General features: G+C 46.1%; 1 protein-coding gene across 1 annotated transcript; it reads right to left on the bottom strand.

Annotated features, from left to right (window-relative positions):
- Positions 1 to 486: 486 nt before the first annotated feature.
- On the bottom strand, positions 487 to 6,494 carry PPM1G (protein phosphatase, Mg2+/Mn2+ dependent, 1G). The gene is made up of 9 exons (XM_011972612.1): positions 6,408 to 6,494; positions 5,494 to 5,579; positions 5,015 to 5,147; positions 3,936 to 4,351; positions 3,222 to 3,365; positions 2,630 to 2,864; positions 1,776 to 1,905; positions 1,426 to 1,528; positions 487 to 1,102 (listed from the first exon to the last, which is right to left on the bottom strand). The coding sequence occupies exons 1-9, from the start codon at positions 6,433 to 6,435 to the stop codon at positions 896 to 898; spliced, it is 1,482 nt and encodes a 493-aa protein (XP_011828002.1). The 5' UTR covers positions 6,436 to 6,494; the 3' UTR covers positions 487 to 895.
- Between the last annotated feature and the right edge of the window lie 4,639 nt (positions 6,495 to 11,133).

The raw sequence follows: 11,133 nt of genomic DNA, 5'->3' as shown, positions 1-11,133 counted from the left end.
GCTTCCATTCATGGAGCCCCCTACCCCCCTACGGAGACCAGCTGGTACCTCCGTACTCGCTTCCGCTTCCGCCGCCGCAGAGCCGCACGGGACGCGTAGTCCATGGGAAGCGGCGGCGGCGGCGGCGGCGGGAGACTCAATGGCGTGACCGGGAAGTGATTGTGACGAGACGGCGAGCGAGCCAATCAGAGGCCAGGGAGAGCCGGCCGGGGAGCCGCGCAGGAGGCCTCTAGCACGACTCCAGGTTTCAGGCCCGCCAGACCGGTCCCGACCCCTCCCTGAGGAAACTAGGAGAGCATTTCTGGCTCGAGGAGGGGGCGAGGGGTAGCCGCGACGCCCGCCAGGCCGACCTTCCAGCAGCTCGCTCGGGGCTCCCCTACACACACGCGGGACACACACGCACGCACTCACATGGGGGCTCTCCAGATGTTACCGATGGGGCCAAGTCTGGGGCCACAGCAGCAGAAAAAAAAGGACACGATGCGCACGATTAGGTTTTGGCCTTTAGTCTGAAAAAGTGTTGACTGAAAGTGTACAACAGAGAGCGGGTGCAAGCGGCCGAGGGGCCATGGAGCCGCCGATAAAAAAGAATGTCCTTAAATAAAGTGTTCACAGAGTAAAAACCAGAACCGCCAGTCCTTCCCTCCAACACAACAGAGCACAGGCACAGAACCGGTGATGAGCCCGAGGAGCAAAGAGGCGGCTGGGGAGGACAGCAGAGGCTCCCGGCTGCTGTGTGGAGGGAGAGCCCTCTTTGGAATGGGCGGAGTGAAGCCACCCAGCTCCCCCTGCACACCTCATACCCACTGCTAAGGCTAAAGGAAAAAGACAAAACTCAGTCTCAGGTCCGGAGGGCTCAGAAAACAGTCTAGGTGGGCAGGGGTCTGGATGACTGCTAGTCCCGCTTGGCCTTCTTCTTCTTGTCGCTGTTGCCATTTTCTTCAGCCCCCTCAGTAGAGAGCACTTCCTCTAGTTTCCGCTTGCCACTCTCTGGCTGGAGCTCTGCTGTGTTTCGGGGCTTGAAGCAGATGATGATGCAGGTCATGTTGTCACACCCTGTACCATCCCCAGAAGTGTCTGGTGCCAGGCACTGATCCAGCAGCTACAAAAGGGATGGGGGTAGCTCAGCCACAGGGTTTGAACACCTTGCTGGGAACCTAGAGTCCCACAAGAGGGCTGGCCTGCTGAGTCAGGGTGATAGAAGGAGAGAAATGGGCAAGAGGTATCACAAAACAGCCCACTTGCTAGTCCATAAGGCATAAGGCTAAGTCAGAGAAATGAGAGAAGGTGGAACTTTGTAGTCGGGGTTTAGCGTCTGTCAGCAATTAATGGTACTGCTCCCAGACTGCCGACTTAGCTCAGATGAAAAGAGTAAACCCTGGCTATGCAGACCAAACACCCTCTCTTCTCCACCTTGGTACTCACCTCTTCCACAATGGATGACAATAACCGAAGCTCCCCATTTTCATCACGCTGGCTGATCTTTGATTGAATGAAGTCTACAACTTCCTGGCTGCTCATCACATTCCTGGGGTCGAGAACAACAGTCAGAATCTTCCAGTCTCACCAAGGCAGAGTAGAGGAGTATGGACAGAGGTGGTGGCCCAGGCCAGTGTAAATAACTACAGAAATTCTCAGCTCTGCCTTAGTCTGGGTGCTCTTCACTCACCAAGAGGTCTAGGTCTGCCTAGGTTCTAATCCTAGAGGTGCCCTAAGCCCTATAAGAGAAGAAATGCTGCAGAAAGGGGAATTTAGGGCATTCTGCCAGTGCTCACCAGATGCCATCACAGGCAATGACCATGAATTCATGGTCGTCAGTGAGAGTCAGCACCTTGATGTCAGGAAGGGCTGAAATCATCTGTTCCTCGGGTGGCAGGTTCTTGTTTCTCTTATAGAAGTGGTCCCCTGGAGTAAAGGAATGGTTGGTTGATGAGCAGTTTGGATACTTTTCCCACAGACTTGTGTTTGTGGCAGGTCAAACCTTGCCATTCATTTCCCTTCTTTACAAAGTTCCACAATCTAGTGGAATGGAGAACTGAGTCCTAGTTTTTCTAGTTTCAACCCTGCCACCAGACTGCTGAACCTTAAGAAAGTCACTCACCGGTCTTGTTCATCATTCAAATGTTACATAAGATGGATATAATAATACCTACATAGCCAGGCGCAGTGGCTCATACCGTAATCTCAGCCCTTTAGGAGGCTGAGGCGTGCCTGAGGTCAGGAGGTCGAGACCAGCCTGACCAAGAAATCCCGTCTCTACTAAAAAAAATACAAAATTAGCCAGGTGTGGTGGCGCATGTCTGTAATCCCAGCCGCTCAGGAGGCTGAGGCAGGAGAATTGCTTGAACCTGGGAGGTGGTGGTTGCAGTGAGCTGAGATCACGCCATCGCACTCCAGCCTGGGCAACAAGAGTAAAAACGTCTCAAAAAAAAAAAAAAAAAAAAAAAGATACCTATATATAATGATACCTATACCCATCTTAGCTATTTCACAGGAATATAAGAACAGAGGTAGTAGATATTGAAGTGCTTTGAAAGGCACAAGCACTAGGAAGATGAAAGTTTGCTACTAGGTAGTCTGGGACAGAGAGCAAGACCCTAGAAGTCTTTCCCGGTTTCTTGGCCCTTACCAATGGCTCTGGAGAGGTTGAGGCCCCCGTTGACTCGCCCATCCATGGTGACCTTGCCACCAGCATTCTTGATGCGTGCTAGTTCTACTTCATCCTCTGGTTTGTGATCATAGGACATGTCTAAAGCTTTGCCAGCCTCAGATACCACACAGCGAGAGTCTCCTGCGTTGGCTACAATCAACTGTTTCCCTCTTATCAGGGCCACCACCGCTGTTGTACCACTGTCAGAGCCAGGCTAAAGAGGAAGAAAGGGAGCATCATGGGAGCTTCTGAACATGAGTTCCTCACTGATGTGCTCCTGACCATTCACCTATGCTTGCTTTCACTGGGACCCCCAAGAAAGCTTTAACAAATAGGAGAGGCACAGATTTCATCTTTCTAGAGACAGCAGCACACTCCCTCTCCTGTGTTTTTAGATAATTAGACCCCAAAGGCTTACCATCTCATCCCCCTTGCGGAATAAATCCCTATTACTATCACTTCCATTCTAAAGTATCAGGGGGATCCCCTTCCCCTGTCTCAAAATCAAAATTAGGGGATTCACACCTGCCTTGTGGCCTTTCAAGACTCATTGCTCCCATTCCCCACACACCTCCTCTTTGCCTTCCATCCCTGGCACCATCATCTCTTCTTCTTCTTCTTCTTCATCGTCCTCTTCAGCCTCCTCGGTGTCATCCTCATCTTCCTCATTCTCTGCCTCCTCACTGCTGTAGCCATCCTCTTCCTCACTGCATTCCTGCCAGGAGGAGGATCCCAGACTGCTGAGACTGGGATGATCCCTTCCCTCCCCCCAGCTCATACTCAGAATCAAGAGGCCCTGACTGAACACAGGTCCTCAAAACACTGAAAGATACAAGTATATGGTCATGAAAATTGGGGGGATGGAAAGGGCTAGCATGAGTATAACTGACATCCTGAACTGGGCTTAGCAATCACTAGCAAAAAGCCCAGGACAAGGCAAGGGCTGCCAGCCAAAAGTATCTTTCAGGCACTGTGGCCAGAAAAATTGTCCAGAGAAGAAAACAGCTAACTAGCCAAGGTAACAACTATATTCTTGTTCTCTCTCTAGGAGACAGACTCTGAAAGGCCAGAACTAGATCTGCTTGTTATAGTATCAACAAAGGAAGAGGTAAGAAAGCAAATGGTACCTGTGATGACGGAGCTCAGTGAATTCAAGGCTAAAGCTTAGAATACAGTGGGTCTTAGGGGATGATGTCAAAACAGGAGGAGAGTTGAAAACTACAGACGGCAACCAAACAGGACCTCTCTGCAACTTCAGCATCTGCCTGCCCTCACAGGCCCTTACCTCACTGTCTTCCTCTTCCTCCTCCGCCTCATCTGACTCATCCTCACTGTCCTCAAAGAACTTGGACTTAGCAACTCGAGGCAGCTTGTCAGAGGCTGAAGAGCAGGAAGGCCCAGCCTCTCCAGTGGGAATGCCAGGCTCACCAACTTGGCCTGCCTCAGTCCCACGTTCCGAGTTGGAGGAAAAGCCTGTGTAGGCCTTGGCTGTGGGGCCATTTTCCTGTGAAGGAGTTTCCCTAGTTGAGTCCTCAGGTCCTGCCTCCCCATTGAGGCCCTGGGACCCTGGTTCCTCGCCTGTCCCAGCTCCAGATTTGCTGTGGGGAGGGCCCTTGTGACAGTTCTGCCCGTAGCGTGTCAGCAGCTCTTCAATAGTCATGGTAGCCTCTTCATGCAGCAGTGCAGCCTCCTCATTGTCCACTGCAGGGAAGAGGCTAAATCAGAGCCCCCATGCCAGACTCCTCATGGGATCCGTTCATCTCACTATCTCAACAGCCCTTACAGCCTCTAACTTCCCCACAACCTCCCACTCCTAAGGTTCCTCTTGCTCATCAAGTCTCAGAAGAACATGCCCTAGCTCCTCCTCCTCCACAGACTTCTTTGGTTTTTGTGTTTCATCCCCTTCTTAATCAAAACAACACTAGTTACTATACTTCCCCTCTGACGTCTCATTTGTTATTGTTAAGTTGTAAAAACTCTATTCTGGCTGAGGATCCAGGAAGCCCACAGTGCTATTGTAGAATTAGGATTTAGGCTTAACGACTGGCTACTGGGGCTAATAACTGCTCCAGTCTTGAGGGGGAAAAAAAAAGCACATAAATACCAGCAGGAACCAGGAAGATCCCATCACAATGACAAAAGATAATGTATATACAATGTTTACAGCTCAGATGCCACTCAACAAAGATAATTCTCTCTCTCCTTTTCATAACCACATACAATGCAGGAGAACACCATAGGTTTCTTTAACATAAGGACTCCCCAGGTCCCTAGAAAGCCATCCTATCTTAGAATTGATAAGAAATATTTAAGAATATTTCTTAAAATGCTGATTTCCCCTCAAACAAGGGATGCCACACTCACCATCATCTTCATCAGCTACTTTTTCCTTTTCATCTTCATCCTCAGTGGGTCGCCCTGCAATCTGTGCCAGCTCTTTAATGACTTCCTCAGTGGTCAGTTTGGCATCAATAGCCAAGAAGGCATCTTCTAAAGCCTAAATATAAGCAAAAGAGTCTAAGACTAGTACAAAATGAACTCCCTATGTACAATCCTGAGCACAAGGATGGAATACAAATTAGAGTGTGAGCTACCACAGTAAGAGACACTCACAGATAAAAACAGTTCAGAGTTTTTATAGTAAGGTAAAACTCTGAATAGTAAGGCCTAGGAATAGTAAGGTAAGTCTAAAAGGTGGCCAATAAGCTCGTTTTAGGAACAGAATTCTTCAAGAGTAAATAAGCAGCAGCAGCTAGGGGACAAAAAGAAAGGAAAAGCCCAAGGGCTAGAGAACAAGGGAAAAGCCTACACAAGTGAGGAATGGGCAGTGTAAGCAGACAGACCTTCTGTAGCTTGCCTTCCTTGTAGGCCTTCTGATCTTTGATGATATCAGGAAGATATTTGGCACAGTACAAGGCAACTTCCTCCCCTAGAAGGAAAGGAAGGAAAGTCACCTGGAGCACTGCTCCCCACACATAGAAAGTGATACAATATTTATATGCCATAGTGGAGTGAACCCCAAGGGTTCAGGGGATAAATATCTTAGCACCCCTGAACCCTATTTGAAGGACACTGTTTGGGGAAGTTCTGGTCCAAAAAAATGGATTTCACCATCAATTCTCTCTGGTATATTAATATAACTCGTCTTTTCTCACATGTATACTTAGTTCTCCAGTGAAAAAAAGATAAAGAATCAGCTCATCTGGATACAATTTTCTTTTTCTTTTTCTTTTTTTTTTTTAAAGACAGGGTCTTGCTCTGTTGCCCAGGCTGGAGTGCATTGGCATGGTCTTGGCTCACTGCAACCTCCACCTCCCAGGTTCAAGCAATTCTCCTGCCTCAGCCTTCTGAGCAGCTGGGACTACAGGCACAAGCCACCATGCCCAGCTAATTTTTGTATTTTTAGAAGAGACGGGGTTTCACCATATTGGTCAGGCTGGTCTCGAACTCCTGACTTCGTGATCCACTGGGCTGAGATTACAGGCATGAGCTACCGCGCCCTGCCTAAAAATTTTAAAAGATAAAAATAAAAAAAGAGAAAGAGGCTCTTTGGATTAAAACAAGTCCTGGTGAGATTATAAACCAATACAGTACCTACTGGGAAAAAAGAATGACAGAATACAGAAAAACAGCACCAGGCAGGAAATGATATTGAGGGCCAGACCCTGGAAAGTAAATGAACAAGGGGACTGTTCTTGCCCTGGAACGTCTGGAACTGGGGTCCTAGAATGTTACCAATATGATTTGTTAAAGTTACCTCCATGTCCATCGTAGACAGAAAACATGGCTGTCTCACTGTCCAGCTCAGGAATACAGTTGTGAGCATCCTAGGAAAAGGACAGCATAATTGGCATGTCTCAGGGTCAAAGAATATTCCTCAAGTCATAGGGATCAGTGTCACACCTTACTAACTTTTCCCTGGCTGGCCTATATGGCCTAGAAATAAGAAAGGAAAATGGAATGATAAAATAAATACAGAGAAAGAAAGGAGGGAGGCAAAGGAGGAAAGGGGAAGGAGAAAAGGAAGAATCAGGTTACTACCTTTATAATAACCTCAACCTAGGAGATATCTCAGTCCAAATGGCAGAATATTTGGCTGCTGGAAATAAACCTGACCCTTTTGGATCTGTGGAAACTACGGGAAAACCAGAATAAAGGATTTTTTTTTCTTCTTTGTTTCTGAGATGGAGTCTCGCTCTGTCACCCAGGCTGGAGTGCAGTGGTGCAATCTTGGCTCACTGCAACCTCCGCCTCCTGGGTTCAAGTGATTCTCCTGCCTCTGCCTGCTGAATAGCTGAGATTACAGGTGTGTGCCACCACGCCTTGCTAACTTTTGTATTTTTAGTGGAAATGGGGTTTCACCATGTTGGTCAGGCTGGTCTCGAACTTCTGACCTTGCGATTCGCCTGCCTTGGCCTCCCAAAGTGTTGGACAGGCTGTATACAGCATTATTTATAATAAAAAACAGTTGAGGTAGGGCACGGTGGCTCACGCCTGTAATCCCAGCACTTTGGAAGGCGGAGGCGGGCGGATCACTAAGGCGGGTGGATCACTAAGTCAAGAGATTGATACCATCCTGGCCAACATGATGAAACCCCACCTCTACTAAAAATACAAAAATTAGCTGGGCGTGGTGGTGTGTGCCTGTAGTCCCAGCTACTCAGAAGGCTGAGGCAGGAGAATCACTTAAACCCAGAAGGTGGAGGTTGTAGTGAGTGAAGATAACACTACTGCACTCCAGCCTGGGTGACAGAGTGAGACTCCGTCTCAAAAAAAAAATTAAAAAATAAAAAATAAAAAAATAAAAAACAGTTGTAACCATCTAAATTTCCAGGAATAGATTACAAATGGTACGTATCTCCAGTGGAATACATGTAGCTGTTAAAAGCAAATATATGTTAATTTGGAAATGAGTTCATGATACCTTAAGTAGTTAAAAGCAAAAAGTTAAAGTATCTACATGTATATGTGAGTCTGGAAGATCACATAGCAAACAACTACAGAGGGTGAGATTTGGGTAATAATTTCTACTTTTCGACATTCATTTTTAAATTTTTGTACAATAAACCACATTGTTCCATTCTGAACAAGGACAACAAACACACCTAAGAATTGGCCTCAAGTTGCCATTCTACCATATACTGCATGATCTCTGGTCAGCTACCTTACGGTGTGCCTCAATTTTATCCTCTGTGATGTGGAATAACGTCTACCACACCCACATCATCACAGAACTGTTGATAATGATGCAAAACACATAAAAGCCCTTTGTAAACTGGAATTTGCTACGTAAATATATATACATACACACATACATACATACACACACATACATGTATATTCTGCTCTGAAATTTAGCACCCATTTCACATTTTTCTTTTTTGTTCCTCTCAAAGAGGACCATGCACAATAAAGATTTGTCTTACACCTTGAGGTCTCACTCCCGAGAACTACTGCACAATTACCATCTCCTTCACTTCTTGGTGAAGCTTGGGATCTATATTATGATTTGGAACTGCTTCACCTTCTCAAAACACTTTAATTTTCTCCTTTTACATCTTTGCTCATAACCTTTACCCATACCTTTGCTTCTCTCTATCCCTTACTGAGACAGAGACAAGTATTTCAATATGGTCTCTCAGCAATCTAGAAAAACTCACCCAACCTTGTATAACCCCACCAACTGATTTATGCCTGAATCAGGACTACTAAGTTTGCTAGTCATAAAATGTTATGAGATTGGCTGGGTGCGCTGGCTCACACCTGTAATCCCAGCGCTTTGGGAAGGTAGGCAGGAGGGAATGATTGAGATCAGGAGTTGGAGACCAGCCTAGGCAACACAGCAAGACCCCGCCTCTACAAAAAAAATTTTAAAATTAGCCAGGCATAGCAGCATGCACCTGCAGTCAATCCTAACTACTCGGAACACTGAGGCAAGAGGACCACCTGAGCCCAGGAGGTCAAGGCTGCAGAAAGTTATGATGCACCACAGCACTCCAGCCTGGGTGACAGAGGGAGACCCCGTCTCTAAAAGAAAAAAAAGTTATGGGATCACATTGACTATGGTCACTACTTCAATTCAGCATCTTGTTTTCTTTCTTTTTTTTTTTTTTTTTAAGATGGAGTCTCCCAGGCTGGAGTGCAGTGGTGCGATCTAGGCTCACTGTAACCTCCACCTCCCAGGTTCAAGCAATTCCCCTGCTTCAGTCTCCCGAGTAGCTGAAATTACAGTATGCACCGCACCTGCCACCATGCCCAGCCAATTTTTGTATTTTCAGTAGAGATGGGGTTTCACCATGTTGCCCAGGCTTGTCTCAAACTCCTGAGCTCAAGTGATCTGCCCACCTCAGCCTCCCAAAATGCTGGGATTATAGGCATGAGCCACCGTGCCTGGCCAAACACAGAAATTCTCCTCTCTTCCTAGATTGACAATTTCTCTTAAACTCCTGATCTCAAATCCTTCTCCTTCAAGATCTTACTTCACAGAGAATGTAATAACCTTAACAGCAATCCAAATAGCCATTTTGGCAGTGGCTCATGCATGTAATCTCAACATTTTGGGAGGTCAAGGCAGGAGGATTGTTTGAGGTCAGGAGTTCAAGACCAGCCTGGGCAACATAGCGAGACCTCATCTCAGCAACATCCCCAAATAGCCATTCTGCAGACTTCATTTCCCCTAGCCATTATGTGGGATTAAACAGCACAAATCATGTCAGTTTCCTTTTCTTTTTCAATGTTTATTTTAGAATCAGGGAGTACATGTGTAAGTTTGTTACAAAGGTATATACTGTGTGATGCTGAGGTTTGGGGTATGACTGAACCCCTTTCCCAGGTGGTGGGTATAGTATCAAATAGGTGGTTTTTCAGCTGTTCCTCTGCCACCCCCACTCCCTACCCCCTGCACCACCACCTCTAACAGACCCCCGTGTCTATTGTTGCCATCTTTATATCCATGTGTACTTGATGTTCAGCTCCCACTTACAAGTGAGAACATGCAGTATTTGGTTTTCTGTTTCTGTGTTAGTTCACTTAGGATAATGCCCTCCAGCCACATTCATGTTGTTGCAAAGACATGGTTTCATTCTTTTTAATGGGTGCATAGTATTCCATGGTAGCTATATACCGTATTTTCTTTATCCAGTCCACCACTGATGGGCACCTGGGTTGATTCAGTTTTTGCTATTGTGAATAGTGCCGCAATGAACATACACGTACATATGTTCTTTTGGAAAAATGATTTATTTTCCTTTGGGTGTATACCCAGCAATCAGATTGCTGGGTCTAATGGTAGTTCGACTTCTAGTTCTTTGAGAAATCTCCAAACTGACAGTGCCTAGACTAAATTAATTTATACCCTCAAAAACAGTGCACAAGTGTCTGCTTTCCTCTGCAGCCTTACCAATGTCTCTCATTTTTTGACATTTTAACAAAAGCTGTTCTGACTGGTGTGAGATGGTATCTCTTTGTGGCTCTGATTTGCATCTGTCTGATGATTAGAGATGAGCATTTTTTCATGTTTGTAGGCCACATGTACATCTTTTGAGAAGTATCTGTTCATGTCCTTCGCCCACTTTTTAATGGGGTTGTTTGCTTTTTGCTTGTTAGGTTCCTTATAGATTTTGTATATTAGACCTTTGTTGGATGTATACTTTGTGAATATTTTCTCCCATTCTATAGGTTGTAAGTTTACCCCCTTGATAGTTTCTCATGCTGCATGTCACTTTTCTTGAAAGATCTCTTGGATTCTGTGTAGTTCTATACCTCTGACTGCCTGTTTCTATAGAATGTTCTCTCTCTCTCTCTCTCTCTCTTTTCCTTTTCTTTTCTTTTCTTTCTCTCTCTCTCTCTGTGCTGGGATAACAGGCACACGCCACCACGCCCAGCTAATTCTTGTATTTTTAGTAGAGATGGGGTTTCACCATGTTGGCCAGGATGGTCTCAATCTCCTGGACCTTGTAATCCGCCCACCTTGGCCTCCCAAAGTGCTGGGATTACAGGCATGAGCCATGCACCCAGCCAGGATGTTCTTTCTTTCTATACCTCAAACTTAACACATGTAATCAGGAAATCAGCAGTCTGCAAAAAAAATCAGAGGTTCCCCTATAGTTCTTATTTCTGTAAATGGAATCTTAACTCTCCCAGGCAACACTTAATCCCAGAGTCAAGCTTAACTTCCTGGCTGTCTTCCACCATCAATCACTGAGTCCTGCTGGATTTTCCTTCATCATGTTGTTGTTCCTGGATTACTTTGTTTTGCTGGGTTGTTTTTTTTTTTTTTTTTTTTTGAGAGAGAATGAGCCTCCCTCTGTCACCCAGGCTGGAGTACAGTGGCGTGATCTCAGCTCACTACAACCTCCGCAACCCAGGTTCAAGTGATTCTCATGCCTCAGCCTCCCAAGTAGCTGGGATTACAGGTACATGCCACCACGCCTGGCTAATTTTTATATTTTTAGTAGACACGGGGTTCCACCATGTTGCCCAGG

The sequence above is a fragment of the Mandrillus leucophaeus genome, unplaced genomic scaffold, assembly GCF_000951045.1.
Source record: "Mandrillus leucophaeus isolate KB7577 unplaced genomic scaffold, Mleu.le_1.0 Scaffold13, whole genome shotgun sequence".
In the NCBI taxonomy this organism is placed as follows: domain Eukaryota; kingdom Metazoa; phylum Chordata; class Mammalia; order Primates; family Cercopithecidae; genus Mandrillus; species Mandrillus leucophaeus.
Note: the sequence above shows the minus strand (reverse complement) of the source record. Positions and strands in the feature narration are given on the sequence as shown.